The sequence below is a fragment of the Ailuropoda melanoleuca genome, chromosome 3 (assembly GCF_002007445.2).
Source record: "Ailuropoda melanoleuca isolate Jingjing chromosome 3, ASM200744v2, whole genome shotgun sequence".
NCBI classification, from domain to species: domain Eukaryota; kingdom Metazoa; phylum Chordata; class Mammalia; order Carnivora; family Ursidae; genus Ailuropoda; species Ailuropoda melanoleuca.
Window position 1 is genome coordinate 81,219,062 of NC_048220.1, and position 23,976 is coordinate 81,243,037.

The window sequence follows — 23,976 nt, forward strand, 5'->3', positions numbered from 1 at the left end:
TTAAGTCCGATTTAACACAATATCCATTCTTTCTGCAGCACCTGAAATTCTTAGAGGCTGTGCCTACGGACCTGAGGTGGACATGTGGTCTGTAGGAGTAATCACCTACATCTTGTAAGTGAAGAAAAGCCCCTATGAGTACTGTTGCCTTTGCTGCGATAGTTCTTCGGCACTTAGAGTCCTCATAAAAAGCAAGAGTACTTTTTGAATTTTGTAACTTTGTACAACATACCAAATGTAATTAGTGATAGACTTTTCTGAAAATAAGCATCGCTTTTTCCTCTCTGATTTTCTTGGGGCCAGACCTTCTGTGCAGGGCTTTTCTGCGCCTCATCCTGCAGATCTGGGGAACAATGCACTGTTTGGTGGTGGTAACGAATGTGAAACTCAAGTCCATCTATTAAACTTGCTCTCGTTTTACTTAGTCGCATCTCCTCGAAATACAGTATTAGCCCGTTTTAAAGGGCAAACGGCTATTTATTCTCCTAAGCAATTCCAGACTGGTACATTTCTTGTCAGCAGTGTTTTTAATGCAATTTGGCTATCATTTTGTTTTCTGTCTCTGTTAAGTCCTGAAGGACATTGAGTTTAATATCCTAAACTCAGAGAAAACTTTTTTCTGGTAGAAAAAAGATGAGCTCAATCTCTCATTCTCTGGTATCCGCAAGTCCATTCCTGAGCTCCTGTCTACTAATAAACACGGGGTTTCGGGGAATTTGCCAAAGATCAGATGGAACTGCAGAGGAACATAAGGGAGATAAGCAAGGACTGAGGAGTGTCTGGGAAGACTGCTGAAGAGCAGCCACAGAAGCAAGATATCAGTGAGTTCCAGAGTTTAATTCCAAACAAGTAGGTTCGGTTGCCGTTTGGAGGGCACTGCACAGTTACTTGTTGGAACCTGTGATATTCAAACCCATAAAGAGATCTTAGAGGACATAAAAGAAGGTGGCTTAGTCGGTCACGCTGCCATAACAAACTGCCGCAGGCTGGGGGGCTCCAACAACAGACATTCATTCCTCACAGTTCCAGGGGCTGCAAGTCTGAGGTCAGGGCGCAGGAGGTCCAGTCCTGCTGAGAGCTCTCTTCCTGGCTGGCAGACATCTGCCTTCTTACTCTTTCCCCACAGGGCAGAGAAAGAATGTAAGCTCTTTGGTATCTCTTCTTCTAAGGATGAAGTTGGCCCACCCTCATGACCACATCGAACCCTAGTTACCTCCCAAAGGCCTCATCTCCAGATTCCGTCACCTGAGGACTTCTCATCATAGGAATTTTAGGGCGACACAATTCAGTCTGTAGCAGAAAGAGGTTTTAGATTTTTTTTTTAAATTTAATAGTGATTGTAGAAAGTGCAGTGTTTAGGTAATAAGGGTTAGAAGGAAGGTAACTAGGGTACCCCCAAACAAATTAGTAAGCTCTACGTTCACCTGGGTATATTCAGTCATCTGTAACCAAGACAAAAAGTTTAACAAGCAACCCAGTAAATAGCCGTCTGCTACTGTGTAATGTCAAAAGATAGTTTCAAGGACACCTGTTTGGCTCAGTTGCTTAAGCTTCTGCCTTCGGGCTCCCTGCTCAGTGGGGAGTCTGCCTCTCCCTCTCCCTCTACCGGCCGCTTCCCCTGCTTGTGCTCTCCACCTCTCTGTCTCTGACAAATAAATAAGTAAAATCTTAAAAACAAAACAAAACAAAAAAGATAGTTTCAGCGTTGAATTCCTTGTGTATCCAGGAATATACTAAAGCTCGAAAAGCATTTGGAGCGGTAGAGAACCATGTTTTTTCTTATGAAAGTGCAAAACTGTTAAGATAATGTGTTTGCCATAGTAAGTGCTTAATTCATTAAAATGAATTCCCGAGGCCACATCATGGAATTGCTTCAGCTTACATTTGAGATCACTTTTATACTGGGAAGAGAATGTTGGCTCCTGAATTAGGTAAGTGACATATCATATTTAACGATATTAAATGAAAAACTGAACCACGAAAATAACAAATCAGATTTGCCACTAAAATGTCGGTGTGACCAACCAATTGCAATTTCATGTTGAAATGTGATTGGGGATGGGGGTGGTGAAGCATTAAGGATGTACGAGAACTCAGAGAGACGGAGAAACTCCATCACATTCACCCTGAGAACCTGAAATATGGAATGAGTAAAATTCCATGATGTGGTCACTGACCAGGGCCGATGAAGAGAAAAAAATGTGATTGTTGGAGAAACATCTTATCATGGCCCTGAATATAATTTTAAAAGTGTGCCAAAGTCCTGGGGCTCCTGGGTGGCTCAGTTGGTTAAGCATCCAGTGCTTGATCTCAGCTGAGGTCTTGATCTCTGGGTTGTGAGTTCAGGCCCCACATTGGGCCCCACACTGGATGTGGAGCCTACTTTAAAAAAAAAAAAATGTCAGTCGAGGTCCTTTCCCCTGGTTCACTTAAGGTCATTGATTAGTAGTTGTTCGTTCAAAGTACACAGTGGTAGCTCCCAAATGAAAATATATGATCAGTGCTGTTTACAGCTAATGTCCTTTAGTGCTGGCCTCACTTCTGTCAGCCCCTAAGCCCAGGGTTGTTTTAGTTAATCTGTAGTTCATTAATAACTGATGACGTGCAGGCGAGGTTCACTGGGATACTTCCCCAGGATCGTGCCATTGGACCTATGTATCTCCTGTATTATTATTAAAAGTTCCATAAGGCTGTTGTGTGCTATGACCTTGCTATTTCTAAGGATGACAGTAGACTGGAAATGAAAGCCATTTTGTTTTGCACAGAAATTCTGGCCCCTCTACCTTTTACACCTAAACCCCTTGTACCTGCAGACAAAAGCAACTACTGCAACGCTCAGGTCAGAGTCAGAGTCAGATGACATCAGAGATTCGAACTCTCTCTTTCAGCTTTCAGCACTACAGTTCTGCCCAGTGGCTTGGAGGTCCCCTTAGTATACATCACACTTCTGTATACTCCCAGTACCCTCCTAAACTATCCTTGTCATCATTCACATATTTCCATTTCTGAAGGCTTTTGCACTGTGTGTGTTGCTCTGTGTCCCACTGCTGCCATTTCTAGCATTTCGGGCTGATGTGACATCAACTTTTTACTTCCGTCTCACCAGTGCACAGGTTCACAGGCATGTTTGAAAAGTGAGAAAGGCATTTGAGTACGGTACCTTCTGAAATGTCCTTTTTCTGTCTAGATTTCCAGAAGGGGAAACCTAAGAGTTTCTTAAACTAAGCCTGGAACATTGGCTACTTTCTCCACGACTAACCAACAATAAGCTGTATTTTTCTAGTGTTGTGGATGGCACAGTTGGGCCTAGGAAGGCTGAGCTACCTCCTTGTGAAGGCGTGGACGTGGGCTCCCTTCTCTCCATGTGCGCGAGCAGAAGTCTATGCAGCCCGCCACAGCGGGACCAGAGGGCGCGCTTCCTCTGAGACTCAGCACTGCCAAGCCCGGTCTCTTCCTGGCTGGCTCCAGAATATTTAAAAAAGACAAAGACTGTCCCAATAGGATGTTTCCTGTGCAAACGAAGTGAGAAAATGCTTCTCTCTAGAAACCCACTGCATTAGAATACACTCAAACATTTCATGCTCTGCACCCACCAGACCAGCTCGAAGGAGGAATTTGGGAGAATGTTTCTTAACATGTTCATTCTTTTTCCCCCATTTTTTTGTCCAGTGTAATACGTGCCTTGGGTGACTTATTTTTTATAGTCTCCCTTCCATCCTTAGTGATTTCAGAACCTGTACCTGTCTGTAAACAGTGGAGGCTTTTGGTGGGCCCAGACAGCAACTCACTTTTCCTCTCTCCCTTTAGGATGCCAGAGATGGTTCTCTATTTCCCTTCTCCCTCTTTCCCCATTCATTTGTAGGCTGACCCCCTAGTGGAAAGTGAAGGTGAACATGGGTCTTTAAGACGGACAGAAGTGAGGGTTACACACGAGGCTGAGCTGATGCTGGCTGCTTGTCTCTGTTGGCCGCACGTGTTTACTGTGTCGAGTTTTAAGAGGCCATTTCCTGACAATAGTCTTACTTCCTGTCTTTGTTCACTCTGAAATCCAAAGTGGAGTGGGATGGAAATCTAATACTTGACTCATTTCTGTGGAGGAATTCAGTGAATAAGGCTGAATAAAAATGACTGAAAAAATCTTCTCTGTCTACCTCTTAATCTCTTCATTCTCAGAATCCTAATTCTTGGGTGCCTGGTGGCTCAGTTGGTTAAGCGTCTGCCTTCAGCTTGGGTCATGATCTCAGGGTCCTGGGATCGAGTCCCACACTGGGCTCTTTGCTCAGTGGGGAGTCTATTTCTCCCGCTCACTCTTCCCCTCCCCCACCCGTGCTCGAGCATGCTCTCTCTCTCTCTCACAAAAATAAATAAATAAATAAATAATCCTTAAAAAGCTCGGAAAAAAATCCTGATTCTTCCACTTGCTAGTAAATTGGAACTCTAATCAATCTGTCTTTTCAATTCCTGGTGAAAAAAGTTGCACAGGAAGTCATTAGCATGGTGCCTGTAATAATGTTAGCTATTATCCTTGTTGTTTTGTGTCATAATTATTGATGTTATTATAGACTCCTTGTAGAAATTCTAAATTGGTTTGGTATCTGTTCTTACTTCCAGAGGACATGATTGTGTATTTATACAATCAAAAGTGAGTTGTAACAAGGCAGTTACACACTTGTGCATTTGTAACAGGAACGTGTGAAAAGGGCAGTCTGGAATTTCTACAAAAAATTGATGAAATATATTTAAGCTTCTAAAGACATTTTATCCCCTACCTTTTGTCCTTCTAGACTTTGTGGATTTGAACCATTCTACGATGAAAGAGGTGATCAGTTCATGTTCCGGAGAATTCTGAATTGTGAATTCTACTTTATCTCCCCCTGGTGGGATGACGTATCTCTAAACGCCAAGGACCTGGTAAGTGTGGCCAAAACAAAATGAACTAAAGTCTTGACATTCATTTTTAGCTAACTAATGGGTAGTGTCCTTTTTAAAATTTGCCCCTCTTAATAATTGTATTTTTAATAAAACAATGCACACTAATGCATTTCCTTGTACATAATGAAAACCAGATATGCTTGACTCACCGCTTGCTGAATTATCACAAACTGAAAATTACTGCAGTGTTAATTAGTGAGATTTTACTTCCTAGTCAATGTAGAATCTCGCTTTTGAAGCCAGCTATACTGGCTGAATTCAAACATAATTTAGAATTCCATTTTAACATGGCTTGCCTAGATTACCTAGATTTGATCATACTTCAAATAAAACAACATTGCATCTTGACAGGTTCAAACTTCCTGAAATATCCCAGTAATAGCACAGGGCCCATCACACCTTACTGGCATCATAAAAAAGTTACACTTTACTGATAGTTCATTTTGTTTGGTTTTTCGTTTGTTTTACTTGGGTTCTTGCTTAAGCTAATACTGAAGTTTGCAAAAGGAAAGGCATACATTCCGGTGAGATGGCCCACCTGTTCTAAAATAAAGGGGATACTTGCATGGAATGAAAGTATTAACCATCAGTCGTCTAGAGAAAAACTACACAGAAATAACTAAAAGCTGACTCTTAAACCACAGAAGGCTAGCTACTCAAGGGGTCTTATGAGTCACCTGGTCTTTCCTTCATTTCAAAGTTGAGGATGCTGGGGACACCTGGGTCACTCAGTCGGTTAAGCGTCTACCTTCAGCTCAGGTCGTGATCTTAGGGTCCTGGATCGAGCCCTGAGTCTGCTTCTCTGTCTCCCTCTTCCCTTCCCCCCACTTGTGCGCACACGCTCTCTCTCTCTCTTAAATAAGTATAAAAAAAAAATGAAGCTGAGGGTGCCGAAGCCCAGAGAGGTTGAAATGATTGTCAGAGTCACACAGCTTCCCAGCGGGAGTGATCCAGGTTCCAGCCAATGCTCTTTTCCCTCCAAACATTTCCTCCTTCCCATCCATGCTCTTTCATGGAACTGACTGTTCAGTATGACCAGGCAGAGAGGCAGTGTGTCCAATGTGTGGAGGCATCCTCCCAACTCCTCCCTCGAGCCAGGCCCCACACTCCTGAACCCTTCTTGAATCCACTTCACCATCACTGCCCCGGCCAGCCCTGTCCTCTCCTGCGGGACCACTGCCACACACTACCCTGTGGCCTTCCTGCCGCCTCTGTGCCCAGTACAGGTCCACTCTCCACACAGGATCCAGAGGAAGGGCCTAATAAATAAATCACATCCTGTCACTCTCCTGCTTTGAGGCTCTTAGGATAAAATCCAAAATCTGTAACCAGATCTATACAGCACCGCCTGGTCTGGTCAGGAATCTGTCGCCTTGCCCATGCCATCTATTTCACAGCACTGGCCTCTGACGGTCTTCACTCCAGGGCACCAGACTTACCAGTCCCTCATCAGGGTAGCTCAGGATATAGGTTGCTTCTCTTTCCTCTGCTTTGTACTGTTCTTCCCTCTTGCCTTCCTCCCTCTCACTCCCCACCATCTCTCTCTCTCTCTCTCTCTCTCTCTCACGCACACTCCTCTTGCATGGGTAACTCTTATTGTCAAGCCTTAGTTGCCACTTGAGACCCTCCGGTGGCCTTGTCTGCCCCACTTCAGCAGTCCTTCCTTCCCACAGTTGCTTCGTTCCTTCTGCCACATTGTTCTGTTGCCCTCTGGACTTATTCTTTCACGATGGTTGCAACTTACATTTACTTGTGGAAAGAGCTTCCTTACTTAGATTGTAAGGTCTGGGTGGGAGAGGTCGAGGCATGCGTGCCCAGATCTTAGTAACATTTGGGCATAGAGTACAGATTCAGTAGCATTTTTTTGAATGAAACAATGAATCAGGAAGTAGACTGTGGATTTTTAAGTCAGACATACCCGGATTCAAGGGCCCTCGTCCTCATAACATAGAGGTGTGACCTGNTAGCATTTTTTTGAATGAAACAATGAATCAGGAAGTAGACTGTGGATTTTTAAGTCAGACATACCCGGATTCTAGGGCCCTCGTCCTCATAACGTAGAGGTGTGACCTGGGCTTGTTATCTAATCTGTCAGCTTTAGTTTTCTTTTTCTGGGATGATCCCAGTACCTTTCTCTCGGTGGAGACTTAGGGACTATAATGCACCACCAGCTAACATTCTAACAGTTCTTTATATAGCCCTCCTTCCATTTCTTTTCATCGCTAATAAAAATTAAATGGGTAAGAGGGTTAGCTGTGATATTCCTTCATTCAACTAAATCTTACCTTTGGGCTAATACATTTATAAAACTTCGGCACGAAAGGAATCCCTGTGTACCACAGATGCGTACTTACCAGCAGCACCCACATCCGTTCTGAAATCAGCAGGGAAACGGTGCCAATGAGTGGTGGGCTCATGGTGTAAGGGAGCTGTAGGGTCATGGCAGGGCTTTGGGGTTGAATCTTGGCAAGGTCACTGACCTTCAGCAAGTTCAGCAGTTCGGTGCATCGATATCTTCAAATGTAAAGATTCACGTTGACAGGTGGGAATTTGGGGGCACACACTGACTTTCAGTAAATTCTTTGTATTTTCACAAGGAGGAGGATGGTAATGAGGAAAATGAGGATGATTGGAAAATGGGAGGGAAAGATCTCATTGTGAATTGTTGTTAAGGATTAGGTACCATTTATACGAAATTATTAGGACATGTATCCCACACGTGACAGCTATGACTGCAATCAGATGTTTATTTACTGCTGTGCATTCTTTTTCCTTAATCATCTGTACCTCCCACCACCTCCTCTCAGATTTTTAACCTAAGCAGCCTCACATCTCTGCCCTCTACAAATTCTGTCTCTCTATACCCCAAACACACATTTCTTTGCAAGTTTCACAGAAAAGAAGAGGAGAACCNCCACCAGTTATAAGTTGTCTAACCTTAGTTAAGGCACTAAATCTTTCTGAGCTTCCTTCCATCCCTCATTTATGGATTGGAGCTAATAGTTCCAAGTTGATAAGGTTCTGGAAAGAATTACACAAGTTTTGAAACATTTTTATATGTACATAAGAAAGTATTTACGAAGGATTTAAAGTGGAAAAGAGATCATGTAAGAAAAGGGCATAGGAGACTGTCCGTAGGCACTCAATTCATATGTCAGTCTTTGTCCAGAGTCACAAAAGTAGGGAAGAGATGTAACTAGGGCTGGAACATGCCTCCTAATTCTGAACAGTCTCTCCCTCATTCCAGGTTACTCCTTCTGAGCCCAGGGCCAGGGATTACTTCAGTTGTTGATCTCCCTGGCAGTTTATTATCTGTTCATTGGCAGGGGTCAACCTCCCAGAATGATCTGCCATGGGTTGAATTTAGTCCTTTAAGCAAATCATGGCCCTAAACCACCGACACCCTTTTACTCTAGCACTTGGCTTATTCTTTCAAAACCTTCAAGTTATTAGAATGAATTTTATCACAGAGTCATGGAATAAGCATAAAGACTATGGTACTATCCCTTTGTTGCCATTTAATCCCCAAAGATAGGATGCCTGGGGGGCTCAGTTGGTTAAGCGTCTGCCTTTGGCTCAAGTCATGATCTCAGGGTCCTGGGATCGAGTCCCACATCGGGCTCCTTGCTCAGCGGGAAGTCTGCTTCTCCCTCTGCCTGCCACTTTCCCTGCTTGTGCTCACTTTCGTTCTCTGACAAATAAATAAATAAAATCTTNGCTCAGCGGGAAGTCTGCTTCTCCCTCTGCCTGCCACTTTCCCTGCTTGTGCTCACTTTCGTTCTCTGACAAATAAATAAAATCTTAAAAAAAAAATCCCCACAGAAAGCATGATGAATGCACAATGATTCCATCCCCACTGAGATGCATCTGAATTTCTGAATTCCAAGTGGTGCTAAGTGCAGCCTAGAATTATTCAGATGCTGTTTCTCCTTCAAAGAGCTTCCAGTCCACAGGCAACCAAGAACCTGTTTCTTTGACCTCCCTTGGAAAGCCGTCTGCCTGTCTGGCCTCTCAGGTGGCACACACGACTGTCTTCTCAGACCCCCTCAGCCACTGCTACCTGCGACTATCCTTACAGTGACCACTGAGGGCTTAAAAACTTTTTTTTTTTTTTAATGTGTAATTAGTGGTACTGCTAGGCAAATAGAATGAGACCTAGAAGTGCCCTTGAGGGGCAAGCCTGGGTCACCATAAAAATCTCCCTAAGAAATCTATGGTTCTTTATCACTTCAGGTCAGAAAACTAATTGTTTTGGATCCTAAGAAACGGCTGACTACCTTCCAAGCGCTTCAGCACCCATGGGTCACAGGTAAAGCAGCCAAGTTTGTACACATGGACACTGCTCAGAAGAAGCTCCAAGAGTTCAATGCCCGGCGCAAGCTCAAGGTAAGATCTGTTTTGTTTTGCTCCTTCGTTTTGTGTTTTGTTTTTTTTAAAAATCTCTCTCTTAGCTTGAACTATTAAAGATGATTCCACTGTTCTTCATCTAATAATATTATTCACTTCCTGTGGTACCAGGGAAAATCCTGCCTTGAAATCCCAACTGAAGGTCATGTTATTCTCTCATAAGAATTCGTTGTTAATAAAGGGAAATGTATTGTAGCTTGAGATTTCCTCACCAAATATATTATCACTGCTTCTCACTCAATTAAGACTGAACGGCTTGAACAGCGTTGCTCGGAAACTGAAACTTACTCAGAAAGTTACCTTCTTTCTGAATGTGTGAAAATTGGGAAACTTTTTAAAAAACTGTATTTTGTAATATAAATAAATTCTCATACTTGATAAAAATTAAAATACAACTAACCTTTGAACAATGCTGGGGTTAGGGACACCAATTCCTCAACACAGGTAATCTGCCTGTAACTTTTGACTCCCCAAAAACCTAATCACTAATAGCCTACTGTTGACTGGAAGCATTACCGGTAGCAGTCGATTAAAACATATTTTGGATGTTTTGTGTATTATGTGCTGTATTCTTACAATAATACCTAACTTTTTCTTAATGTTTTAGGTATTTCTAGGCTACATACTTTGTGAGTGGTTTCAAATTGTTCAGATCTCCAAAAAATTTTTCAATGTGTCTATTGAAAAAACTCTGCACACAAGTGGACCCTTGCAATTCAGACCCATGTTGTTCAAGGGTCAACTGTAATTCACATGATAGATACATATAGGATAAATCCAAAATATATCTTCGTATAGAATATATGTGGCATATATATTAGATGGTTTTCTCTTACATAATGGTGTTTAGGACTGACTATATCTGCAGAGGATTTCAGAGAACAACTGAGGGTCAAAAATAATGTTCTATTCAGCCATCACTTACAGGCTGATAAAGACTAAATAAACCTTAAGGGTTGTGTAGTCAAACTGATTTGAAATACCATGGATTAAATAACCTTGACTTAACCCAAGACTTCTTAAACAAACATGACCGTGGAATTCTTTTGTTTGTCTCGTAATAGTAGTGTTCCATGAAATAAATGCTTTGGGAAACAAAGTCCAGAATATTTGAAAACAAGCAATCCGGGGGCAAACACATTTATCCAAGCTTTCACTTGTCCAGATGATTAAATACAGTAGGCTTGAAATTAAAAAGATTTTGCTGTTCATTCTCCAAACAAATTTTCATTCAACCATCTTGGAATATTTTGAACATATAAAACAGATAAAACAAACTCTCTAAATGCAAAGCTGAGATTGAGCTCTGATTCGGGATTTTAAGTGAAAGTAACACCTGATGCTTTTCTGTTTCCAATCAGGCAGCAGTGAAAGCTGTAGTGGCCTCTTCCCGGTTGGGAAGCGCCAGCAGCAGCCACAGCAGCATCCAAGACAGCCAGAAGGCCAGCCAAGCACCGTCTCTGACCCAGGATGGCAGTGAAGATGTTAAATCTATTTCAGAAGGAGAGAAAGTTCAAGGAGGTGGGGCCCAAGTGGCAGTTGAGGGGGCAGAGGCCGAGCTGATGAAGGTACAGGCCATAGGGGAAGTTAAAGATGCTGATAGATATGCTACCAACGCCACCAACATGGTGCCCAAGGCACTAGAGGATGGTATAAAGGTGGCTGACCCGGAAATAGAGGAGGGCCTAGTAGAGGAGAGGCTGAAGACCATGGAGGAAGCAGCAGCCCCCAAAGAAGGGCAAGAAAACCCGGCTCTGGGATTTGGAGCTCAGCAGAATGATGCGATCCTGCCAGAGTATTGATGTGGCTTCTTTCCAATCTGAAGCCAAATTCTGGCACTTTATGCATTTTGTCCTTCAGCAAGGAAGGTATGGAAGCATGGTATGCACCATAGTGATTCTGTTTTTTGAGGTGCAAAAAAAAAAAAAATACATATCTATCAGTTGGTAATCCTAATTTCATGCATGTGACTGCTTTATGAAAAAAATAGTGTCTTCTATGGTATGTAATGGATACCTAATGCCGAGGAGTTAAATTTGAAATTGCAAGTAAACACAACATAACATTTAAAACATACGTGTTCAGGGACCAGTAGCACACATTGAAGTAACTAGTAATTGTTTTTGCTTTGAAAACCTAGTCATCATACATCCTTTGGATTTCTTCATAAAGCAGTAATTCCTTTGGACTCTTGCTTAATTAATATTAGGTAGTGCTCTAAGATGTGTTCCCATGGCATTCACAACATCATACTTTTCAATGTGCTCAAACTGTCCAGTGTGTTCAAACTGTTTACAAGGAGATAGTTACAGGCTATAGTTTTATGTTACATTAAAAAAAAAAATCCCACTTATAATGGTAAGAAATTGAAGCATACTTAAGGGCCATGAAACAAAATGCCCTTAAAGCTTGTGTAGAGAATGCGTTCTTACTTATTTATACATACTATATTACTAATAACCAAAAATGTTCGATCACAAAATCCTGCCATTTTACAGTCCTGGAGAAAATATTTTACAAACTCCTGCTGAGGGATGTATTCCTTCCTTCCCCTGCTAATATAATTTCTTTCTCATGGACAGCACTTAAGGTGGGCTAAAGAAATTGAGGGAAGAAAAGGAGCTAAGACCTGGACTTACACTCACAAAGGTTGACTGCTTGTCATCTTCAGATAAAATTGGATTTATTCATGAGTTTGTACAACCTTAAAGACAGTGATATTTTTATGGATAAACTCTACAATTACCAAGTTTAAAATATTTAGAAAAATCTACCCCACAGGCTGGTGACAAAATGTCTGAATAGAGTGAGAATAATATCCTGTTATAAGATCGCTCATTATTGACTTTACTAGAATAAGGAAACTTTTGTTTATGAAAGTCCTTTTTTCCTTCAATTGATGGTTACCTAGATATATTGCTTATGAACTAAAGATATTTCTGAAAATCTGGTATATCTTTTTTTTCATACTTGGAATAGAAGTCCTCAAATTTTACAGTGTAGTTTTTAGTTACCATGCCAAGAAATTTAGGGCAGTGCAAGGTTTTATTTACCTTAAAAAATGAAAAGAAAGCACCGGTTTCAAATCAGACTCATGAGAAGCTGTAACATTAGACCTGATACCTCACCAGGATTTTTTTCAAAGTATTTTTCTTTGATTTTCATATGAACACTTTTCCCCTATAGGAAACACTGTTAAATTCCAAGTACCTCATATTTATTTCTAGTTTGAGTTGAAGCGAACGTATTTATCAAACTATGCATCACATTTTAAGTGTCCTCAGTTTTAGACAAGGATTATTCTCAAAGACCAAAACGATGGGCAGTAAAAATGACTGTCACATAAAAGTCCTCATCAAAAAAGATCTTAAATTCTTTGGCTCTTCCTCAAAACTATGAAATTGGAAAACGAAATTAAATCTCCAGTTCCTGGGGGCTACTGGACTTTGGGAGACATTCTGCTTTCCAGGTGCAAACCTTCCTTTACTACACTGTTCTCGTGAGAAGAAAACAAGGTAGGACTTCATAGTTTAGGGGCCTGGCAGGTAATCAACGTAGACAGAGGAAAAAGCCCCTCATCTGGGCTCAAAAGAATATTTTTTGTTTTGATTTATTTTTATTAGCTTGTAGAGGATACTTATCCTCTTTCCCCATTTCTTTCCTTCCCTCTTTATCCTATCTCAGAATTTCCATGTCTGTAGTTGTAAAGGGCTCACTATTTTTAACCTTTAAGACTGCCTTTTTCACTAAGCATTAACATTTCCATGTAAGAAGATCAATTGCCCCGTGTACTTTTCCTAATGAGACTTAACAGACATACAGGGTAAGTGTCCCATATATTGGAAAAGGAAAGAAGAGAGGGAAATGGATCTTCTTAGAAGTGGCAGTTATTGGAAGATCAGTACATCCTGCCCCTTCCGCCCCACCCCCGCACTGTTCCAACGGAGGGCAGTTGTCCTATCCTTTCCCCCCCTCAGTCCTGACTGCGCCGCTGGGCCCCGCGTAGCAGGAGCCATGAAAAAAGACGAATTATTTCCCCATTTTAAAAAGTCTAATTGGAATCCCAGTGGTTTTTGCAAACTTTTAAGAGCTCATTTGTCCCACAAATACATAAATAGGGTAGAAATTAGAATAATATGTTTGTGGAAGGAATCATCTAGAACAAGTGCTGTTATTCCAGTGTATAATCAATGTGAAAACTTGAGATATTTTGAATTTTGATACTGTTTTCAAAATCAGGAGTACATGTTACACCTTTAGTACATCAACTGCTCAATAGCCACATGTGACTAGTGGCTAAGTTGTGGAGCAAAACGGTTCTACAGTACTTCTTAAGCAAAGTGACACGTGGATTTCTATGCTTGGATTTGAGCTGCCTCAGTTTCCCATGGATGAGCTGGTAGGAGGCCAAAGAGAAGATGGCTCAGAGTGTCATAGACTGAAATACATAAAAACTCTTGGCCACATCTGCTTAATCGTGTGCTTCAAAGGGATGTTTCCCAGCACGACTTTTAGAAAACAGTACTTCCCTGGGCATTGCAAAATTGTCTGTTGGCTACAGTCCCTCAAATCCCTCTTTGGGCCCTGGAATCTTGACCACCGGCTAGAGTCTCCTGAGTACTGCCATAGTCAAGTGTATGAAAATTTACTGTGATCAAACCATGGGTCCCCATTCAGGAGGGACTGCGCAAAAAATGTTAATAGGATTTTGTAGGGCTGGACGAAGCTGGGCATCATTTTTTAACAGGAAATCTTTCTTTCTACAAATCTACTGAAACATAAATTTGCATGATAAGGATTATACGTTGAGGATGATGATATCATCCCATAACCCCCAAAATGGGAATGACCACTGGCAGGCATTTTTTTTTAGATTTCCTTAGAATGATTTAATCAACACTGCCATTATACATGGATTCAAAAAACTTAGAATTTTCTTACATACTGCTATTTTAGAATAATCCTCAAGGTTCTATAGCCATTTTTAGTGGCAAACTTAAAAAAGAAAGGAATAGCTTGCCTTTTACTGTGACCTCAATTACATAGTATTTTAAACATATTTTTGTAATTTAGAATGTCTAGCAACCCCTATTTCTAGTTTCACATGCAAGGTAACTGCTGGTGGGTTGCCTACAGACCGAAGATTCAGAGAGAACCATTTTGTTTCATAATTCACAGAAGCATCTGGTTGCATTTCAAATTGGAAAACAGAAGTAAATGCCAGAAAAGGCGAAGAATAAAATTAGTAAACCATTTATTCAGTTTTAGGATTGTTCTTGCAAAGCAAATGAAAAAGAAAAAAAAAAAAGAAAAGTCAACGAAGTAAATCAGCACTCAGTTTTTCTGGATGAAGGTTGACTCCACATAAAATTGACATAAATATACTGAGCAGAGCCATTTACATAACTACAATGCCATTGTGTAATTTACTTGTCATTGCAGAGCGGTCAGTCTGGTACTGTAGGTCTACTGTAGATGGTGCAAAGTTTCCAGACATTTGCCTACATAATAGGATTTGTAATATCCTTGCAATTACTGTCTATTAGGTCATATTCCAATTTCCTTCATGTTCATCATGGATATGTTCCTCATTAGGGTCATTGCTAACATCTGAGGATTTACTGGTTAAATACTGCTTAATGGCTAGACTCTGTGTATGTCGTCCGTGTTTTTTAAAAACATTTATGTGCATGTAAACACAATATTAGCATTATAATATCCATAAGCATACGACGAGCAGAAATGTACCCAATGACTTTCTATACATTTTTTTCAAAGTCCTTTTCTTCCCCTGGCACAACTCAGGGTGAGTTTCTGGCTCCTTGACACATAAGGGGAAAAAAAGACCACTGGAGAGATATCAGCTACCCACCATGGTTACCAAGTTCAGCATTTCCTCTTTCTACATTCTGATCTACTAAGGGCCAGTTTTTGTCATTATTACTCCTTTCAGATATCACCTGAGATCAGATAATATCATCTCAGCTCACAAAGCCCAACCATTTATATACTTATCTTGGAGAGCAATAACAAACTTGACTAATTTATGTTGGCTTGTTTAAAATTCCAATTTTCATAAATGCTAGTGATATACTCTAGAGGATTTGATTGCATGATTCTAACTTCCTTCAAGACTCAGCCTTTTCCCTGTCACCTGGCCCAGAGGTCCACCTAGAGCAAGATGGAAGCCTTGAATGAGAGCGGACCATCTGACTCCTTCGCAGGAATCAGACATTGCTCGGAAGACTCCAGGTGTCTGACCTGGTTGAGCTCAGATGAGCCAAATGGAAAAAAACCTCTTCTCATGCTCTGACTGAAAGTGATGCTATTTGAATATTGGTATATTGTCATTATTCAGTAATGAAAAAATGGAACTCCACCAGTTACTCTTTCCAGTGTCTTGGTTTGCTACCACTTGTCCCAAATCAATGTTTTGTTCCATCCTTCTGGCCGTCAGGCTGCCGTCTTGGCTTGTGAGATCTTCTAAGACCCTGGAAGGAGAATCCAAGACTTGTTGGAGAAATGTGGGGCCCTTGGTGGCCCAGAATTCAGTTTGAAACTAAACAGCAATGCTAAGGCTACAGAATCATGCTTGTTCTTAATAGTTGTTTTCAGCACATTTTGAAGATTGACCTGGAAAACCCATGAATATGGAATGTTTACATCTGTGTAATCTTTGCTATGACTCATTGTTAAAAATGACAGATGCTGAATCTTCAGCCAGTTAAAAATAGTATTTCTTTTCCATTTAAAAGATTATTTGGGGGCAAATACAATGGGCTCCACATTAGATTTTTTGAAAGCTGAGGTTTTCCCTAAGTGCTCTCACTCTGACAGTCAGTTGTGGATAAAAATTTCTAGGTTGGTCCTTTCTTTGTCCTTTCCTTGAACCATGTCTAGTAGTTCATCTGGTTTGTAAAAGATCTAAGTAGGTATGACTATAAATTGAAAACTGTCCTAACTGCCTCCTGCTAACCTGACCCATTTTATCGCCTATCATGCAGCACCTGACAGTAACGCAGAGGACGAATAGCGTATTCGTGAGTTATGATTTTGTTTACTTTTTATTGTCAAGGTTATTAATTGCATTAGAAGTTCTCAAGGTGTTTCTATTCATACACCCTTAGTCTCAGTATTATTTTCATGGTCCTCCCAAAGCCAAAATAATTATCTAACATGTCCATTTATTAAGTAGTTAAACCCGAACAACATAAGAGTAGTATTGCATTCCGTATCTGATTGATGTTGCTGTGTTTCCCTTGAAATTTTAAAATTTCTTGTGAGTTCACTGAGTGGGAACAGCAGACAGGGGTTTAAGTAATTTCTTATGCCCAGTGAACTAAGGGTATCAGGCAAAAGGTATTGTTATTAGTACATGAGTTAGAAGTTACTGTTTATACTTTCTTATTTGAATATCAATCATTCTTTTATCTATGGTTTTTATGATACACATATAAAACTTATATGTACCTTTTTTAAGAAGCAATTTCCGCATCATTACCCAAGGAAATAAATTTAAATCTCCAAAGAACAATTTTGAGGAATCAGGCAAACTATGGTTCACAGACCAAATACACCAGAGGCCTGTTTTTTATAAATAAAGTTTTTATTAGAACACGACCATGCTCATTTATTTATAATATTGTCTGGTTGCTTTCACACTACTAGGACAGAGTTGAGAAGTTTCAACAGAGACTGAACCGGATGGCCCAGCAAAGCCTAAAATGTTTATCTGACTCTCTACAGAAAAAACAAAAACTGATGACCCTGGTCTTTCATGCTTCATGGCACGCCATGGTTTTTTGCTGATATCTAGGAATATAGATTCCCATGGTTTCCTGCACTTAGCTTAAGGGTCTTATTCCCAGAGGAAGCTAGGAGAGCTTTGTTTCTTTTGCAGATGGTCTCATGATAATTTTGCTGTATGTACAACTTAACAGTGAAATATCCCTACAGAACTAAAAATTCCAAATTGTATCATTCCTGAAAAAAGAAATTTAGAGTATGAATTGACCTGGTTAAGAGAGAGGAATTAAAAAGATTTCTAGCATTTTGAGCATGTTTTAGAAATGTGATCCTTATATTTAAAATCATGTAAATGACATATCTTACACTGATATTTGCTCACATTCTAGTCAATCTTCAGATGTTACTTTAGTAAACTAAGAAGAGAGCCCTTTGTTTCTGAATCTTTCAGAATGTTCTTAGGTAATTTATATCAACTGGATTTTCATTTAATCATTTTTAAGAAGTAATATGCTTTATTACGTGGCTTTCAGTGACAATGGCGGGCTCATCAATAGCTCAGAGGCAGGCAAATAGCCAATTCTTTTATGTAAGGAAGCTACTTTCCAATCCCCCCAATCTCCGTGATCTCCTGAGAGATCATTTCTTCAAAAAGAGAGGGCCTTGAATAAATGCTTACTTTTACTTTTCTTACACATTTAGAAATCCAAGAAGGGCCCTTCTCTTAGTCTATTTCTGTCACAGAGAAATGATTCATTCCACAATATCTGCCTTAGGGGAAGCAGGTAACCCAGATATTGAGAAATGTAGGCATGTATGACCTTTGTTGACTTTGAACATCTGTAGCCAGAAGTTTACAAATGAGGTATTGCGTAGAAAACCTATTAACAGCTTATTATTAGGAACATCTAAAATGATATCATGACTCTAACTAGATAATATGCTGTTTTCTTTAAACTGCTGCGTAATTAACACTAGGATGTGCCACTGGGATACACTATAGAACTCGGGGGGAAGAAAGATGAATTGTCTGCTCCTTCCTCATGGTTCCTGTGTGTAAGGAGACTTTACTGGAACAGGAGAGGAAAGAGATAAAAAGATTAGGATTTCATGCTCCCACCTTCCCATTTTTATTGATCAGTCAGAGCTTGAAGGCAGTTGTTAAGACTTAAATTCACATTTCTACATTTCAATAATTGGGTCACCTGCTTCCCTTAAAAATGAATAGACCAAAGTCAATGGCTAAGTTTCCTCTCAGAACCAGACATGAAACAGTAGTACTAGTTTAGGGGATATTAGGCCTACATCACAAGCACGCTTTAAGGAAATGATGTGCCAGTTTTGAAGCTTCCCAGTACATTGCAGGCACCTATTTTCCTAGTAAACTTTCACTGAGAAACAGTTACGTACGATGGAGGAGTTCAGAGATGAATTAAGCCCACTGCTCTGCTCTCGGAGTGAGCTTTGTAGTTGGGAGAGAAAAAACAGGTGTATTTACATAGCCTTTGCTAAATCTAAGCAGGCAGTTAAGTCCTCTAGGGATGGAAAGGAGAAACTCCCTTCTGCTTTTAATGATGATCTAGGAAAGCTTCATGGGAACACAGGCTGGATTTGAAGGATGGGGAGAATCTTTGCAGGGAGGGAGGAAAAAGGGGGCAGGTTTGCCTGAGAAATCTACAGAGTGGAGAAATGCCAGGCCCAGTGGTGAAGGAGCGGCACCAGAGTGAAGGACTAGACTCTATAGGGAAGTGTTACTAGTCTGCAGGAAAGTCTTGGATCTTGTGCAGTTTAAATTAGAACTCCTTTCTTGTTCTGGGTAGATAAGTGTGCACCATTTCCTCAGAGCATCTAGCCCTCTGTAATCTCCTATATGGAGTTTGGCCAATTCGGTGCATTCCTAAATAGAATAAAAATCACCCAATATATCAAAGACATTTTTTCAAGTCATCCGTTGAGGCAAAGCCTCTGTCACTAAAGCAAAAACTGCACTGGCGAGGTCTCCACTGACAAAGCAGAGTAAACAGTCAGAGTGATTTCTGAGTAAACTTTGCAAAACTCCAGTATCTGAATAACTCCCTGGAACTCTAGAAAATGACCTAACCACTTGCTGAAGTTTTGCCAGTAGAGGCCCACGTCAAGGTTCCTTCTGTCACAGTTATTTTGACCTTTAAGTTATTAGACCGGAAAGGGTGATCCCCACTGGGATAGAATCACACCTGAAAGTTGCGACTTCGAGATAACTTATGATAAAAAGTTAGGTCTCAGACAACAAAAATGTGAAATTTTCACAACTGCTTTCCCCAAACATCAAGCTGGTCCTGTCGAGGACTCTCTTCTAGCTTTCCCTCCCTTTTGTCTCTTTACACACCCTTCTATAAATCCCTTTTTATATCACTCACTGCAGGTAGTATTTGACATCCATCTTCAAGAAACTTATTTTTAAAAAATATTTACCAACTAGAGTCAGATTACATGATACATATCGTTTTAGTAGTCCTACCACTTTGCTTGTCTCAGATACTGTGTGATTAGTGAATGGTTGCATGACTCCTCAGGGCCAATGAAACAACAGAGGTTGGGACAAAGAAGGGACAAAGGTTGACTATGATCCAAGTGATGGAAAAGCAGCAAAGACAGATACTGTCTTAAGAGATACAAAGAGAAGCTAAGAGCTACTGTGAGTGCACAGAAAACCCAAGTTAGCAGGCATTGAGAAAGGAATACTTCCTACCAGGGTTTTTCAGGCTTGTGAAATGAGCTGGTATGTCTCTTCTCGTTTATCCTAGAGGAAAAATTTGTACTTGTGGGTTGTTGAAAGTTTCCTGGACTAACGGGACATAAGCTCAGAGAAGCATGGAGGATTTGATTGATGGAATACCATCATATACAGGGAACCTACGTGTCCAATAGTTTAGACTGCTGGTCATTAACTAGAAACAAGCGCATGTAGGATCGGGGGACAAAGAAAAAGTATAAAAATTTCAGTGTACACAGCCAAGGTCACAGGCCACCTTCCCAATGTCTGACTGAAAAGTACTGAAAAAGGAGCTGTCAACTTTTCCTTTTAAAATCTGTCAAAATGGTGCTATCGACTCCTTCATACAGAGATCTATTACAATATTTTTTAGATAAACATGTAAGCTGACCTAGGCCGTAATGTAAATACAGAAAACGTTTGTAGAGAATTCATCAAAGTCATGCCCATTTGCTTTTGATGGAGCCTCCCTGTTCTTCAGTGGCAGTGACTGACCGTGAGTCCCCGCTTCCCACAGATGGGACACAGAGTCCTCGGCGCTCTCAGCTGCCCAGAGCCTGGGACGGACGGCACGAGAGCCACAGGCAACTCTGCTTGGACTCTGGTTGGATAACCTGAGTAAGTGACTAAACATGCCCACTTTTTGGTGTTTCCTAGGAACGTAAAAGAATATGTGACGTGTGGCAAAATGGATGTTGGTAGGCTGTTGAAATTGACCTTCATGAGGGCCAGGGTTACTCTGTGTTAAGTGCGCCCAGCTGTGTCAGAGCATGCCGAAAGCAGCATATACCCCACTGCTGCGGAATCTGTAAAGCAATGTGCATGTACAGTGTGACAATAAATCATCGAAGAGCCCACCAAAAGTTTGCATTCTGTGACTTGAAGCGCTGCGACTATTCAAGCATGACACGATGGACATTTTCCTGACGTGAAATAGTGAGTTGAATCGTTTTTCCATCCTCTGAGATAAAATTATACTGCGAGTTTCATAGCATCTTTAAACCCTATACAGTGATGTCATGAAAGTCATAAAATTATTAAAATTAAAAGGGGACCTGATTCATCATTTAATCCAACAAGCTCATTTCATTAAAGAGAAGTGACACCCAGGGAGGTCATGACTTATCGGAGGTCACAGTTAGTGGCAAGGAAGAGAACAGATCTGGGTTGCCCACAGTTAGTGGCAAGGAAGAGAACAGATCTGGGTTGCCCACAGTTAGTGGCAAGGAAGAGAACAGTGCTCTCACTGCTGTAAAGTCAGTTCACTGGATAAAAGTTAAATGCAATCCTTCGTAGAAAAACTGATTTTTCACTATAAAAATTTAAAAATACAGAAAAGTAGAAAATCACTATAATAATACACCTTCCAAAGACAAGCACTATAGTTTTTTCTCTAGCATTAGTTTACTTTTTTCTTACAGACTTGTCATCGTATTGTAACTTTTTTGTACCGTGTCCCTAAAGCACAACCATTTCTAGATAATCTTCACACACATTTTTGATAGCTGCATAATGATTCAGTCTCATTTCTATTTCTTTTCTCAGTAGTACTACATAAAGCCTTTTCTGTGTTGGGGAAAAGCTATCCTACGGAAATAATGCTAATGTGGAGTTGACAGTTTCTGGGCCAAATGGNGGTTGCCCACAGTTAGTGGCAAGGAAGAGAACAGATCTGGGTTGCCCACAGTTAGTGGCAAGGAAGAGAACAGTGCTCTCACTGCTGTAAAGTCAGTTCACTGGATAAAAGTTAAATGCAATCCTTCGTAGAAAAACTGATTTCTCACTATAAAAATTTAAAAATACAGAAAAGTAGAAAATCACTATAATAATACACCTTCCAAAGACAAGCACTATAGTTTTTTCTCTAGCATTAGTTTACTTTTTTCTTACAGACTTGTCATCGTATTGTAACTTTTTTGTACCGTGTCCCTAAAGCACAACCATTTCTAGATAATCTTCACACACATTTTTGATAGCTGCATAATGATTCAGTCTCATTTCTATTTCTTTTCTCAGTAGTACTACATAAAGCCTTTTCTGTGTTGGGGAAAAGCTATCCTACGGAAATAATGCTAATGTGGAGTTGACAGTTGCTGGGCCAAATGGTATTTAGTGGTCACTTCATGATGAGGCTTGCAAACCTACAGGACCTGAGAATGAGAGGCAAAAAAGTGCACATTCACTCTTAAGCCAATTGCCTGAGTTGTAAAGAGCACTGCAAGTCTTGAGCTAGGCCGCTCAATCAATGAGCAAGCACTCGTGTGAAATATTCGAGGGAAGGGGCTTACTCTCAGAACTGTAGCTTGCTACTTCCATATTAGGTCCAAAATCCTTGCTTTGTCGAGAAGACACACTTATCCTAAACAATGACGTCTCAACTGAGGGAAGTGCTAAAGGAAAATAAAAACCTCTTCCATCTGCAAGTCCGTTTTTAACTATATAAACGTTTTTATTTCAACGTGGCTTAGTACAATCTCTGGACCACTTCCTTTAAAAACCAGCTGCTTTGTATTTAAGGGATGTCACAAAAGCGAAACCCAAGTAGGAAGGGAAAGCTCCTGAAAAATACCATCTGAATAAGGAATAAAGAGCCTACTTCAGCTACCTTCACTCCGTGCTTCCACCATTCCTTTTACAGCGGAACAGCACAGCCCCTACCTACCTGTACAGCTGCTAACACAGGTAGCACAGCTCCGCCCTCCACCTCCTGGGACACGTGCAGTTTGTTTTCCGGCAATTTCCTGTCCTCTCATAACTATAGAAAGCCTTCGTCTGAAGTGGACCCTTTGCTCCAGAGGAATAAAATAACATATTCTATTATTATAGTATTCGTAATATAATAATCCTATTACATATTCTGAAAATATTACAGGGTGATAGAAACAAAGGTCATTCATGTTGAATGCCATGTGACACCAGCCATTAATTAACAATGTACAGAGGAAGCGCCATCGCTCCTAAGGAAAGCTACGTAGTGCCTGCCATGTAAGAGTTCCAATAAATTTTTCATGAAGTGAATGACTACTTTGCTATTTTCATTTCTATTTTGGTAGTCTGTCACTTTCCTATGGACATCTGAAGGAGCCTTATACCCACTTTCCAGAGCTGATCCGCTAAGAGATGCTCTGGTGGCCATCCAAAGAATCATTCATCACCATCCCTCTGTTCAAGAGTCTGGAAATTCTTATGCTTGCCTCCCCAACCACTCTTTCAGCAAGGGGTGGTCATGTGGCAGAGACTACTGGAAAGGAAAGCAAGTGGAGGCTTCTGGGAAAGCTTTTACTTTCCTGATAAAAGGACCAATGAGTGGCACCAAGCCTTCCCTTGCTTCTTGACTTGAATGCGCATGTAATTTTCAGGGCTAGTTAATCACCTTATCATTATGAGAGAAAGGTAAGAACTGCAGAAGCTCTGGCCCTGACATCTTTGAGCTGATAAAACACTAAATTACCTATATCCAGATTCGTTATTAAATGAGAAAAATAACTCAGTTTGTTTAAACCATTTAATAGTCATATCTTCTTCATCCTGCCCACAGCATCCATTATTACTTTCTGGTTAACACAGATCGAGTCTCTTTGTGTCGTCACTTCCAGCTTTCTTCAGCTTCAAATGATCACAATTCCTAATCAAGTTAGCATAATTATTTAAATATGTGTACAGNTTATTACTTTCTGGTTAACACAGATCGAGTCTCTTTGTGTCGTCACTTCCAGCTTTCTTCAGCTTCAAATGAAATGATCACAATTCCTAATCAAGTTAGCATAATTATTTAAATATGTGTACAACAAACCCTGTGTGTCTATGTTACTGTAATAAGGGAAGACCACATTCATCATCATCCTGGCTATATAATAGCAAATCAAAATTCAGCAGTATTTGGGCTAATATTATATGAGACTTTGGTGAGAGATTAGCATGTGAGTTATTAATCCTTATTTTCCAGTTTATATTTTTCTTTTGTAAGAATATATGAAGTTAAATTACATATTTTAAGTTCACATATATGAAACTGTTTTTCAGTACTGAAGGTTCAAGCAACTTAAACAGACCATATCTATGAGGATAAGAGTGTCTAGTAATTCATTCTGATATTTTTCATAGCAATTTAAAAATAAATACAGTTTATTTATATT

The 23,976-nt window shown here is 40.4% G+C and overlaps 1 protein-coding gene across 1 annotated transcript in view; it reads left to right on the forward strand.

Moving 5' to 3' along the window:
- The window catches only part of CAMK4 (calcium/calmodulin dependent protein kinase IV), a 217,033-nt gene extending 196,336 nt beyond the window's left edge, over nt 1–20,697 (forward strand). The window contains exons 8-11 of the mRNA XM_002919173.3: nt 39–114; nt 4,785–4,911; nt 9,166–9,318; nt 10,701–20,697. Coding sequence (XP_002919219.1) covers nt 39–114; nt 4,785–4,911; nt 9,166–9,318; nt 10,701–11,141 — 797 coding nt within the window. The 3' untranslated portion in view covers nt 11,142–20,697. The remainder of the gene's footprint in view (nt 1–38; nt 115–4,784; nt 4,912–9,165; nt 9,319–10,700) is intronic.
- Nucleotides 20,698–23,976: the final 3,279 nt, after the last annotated feature.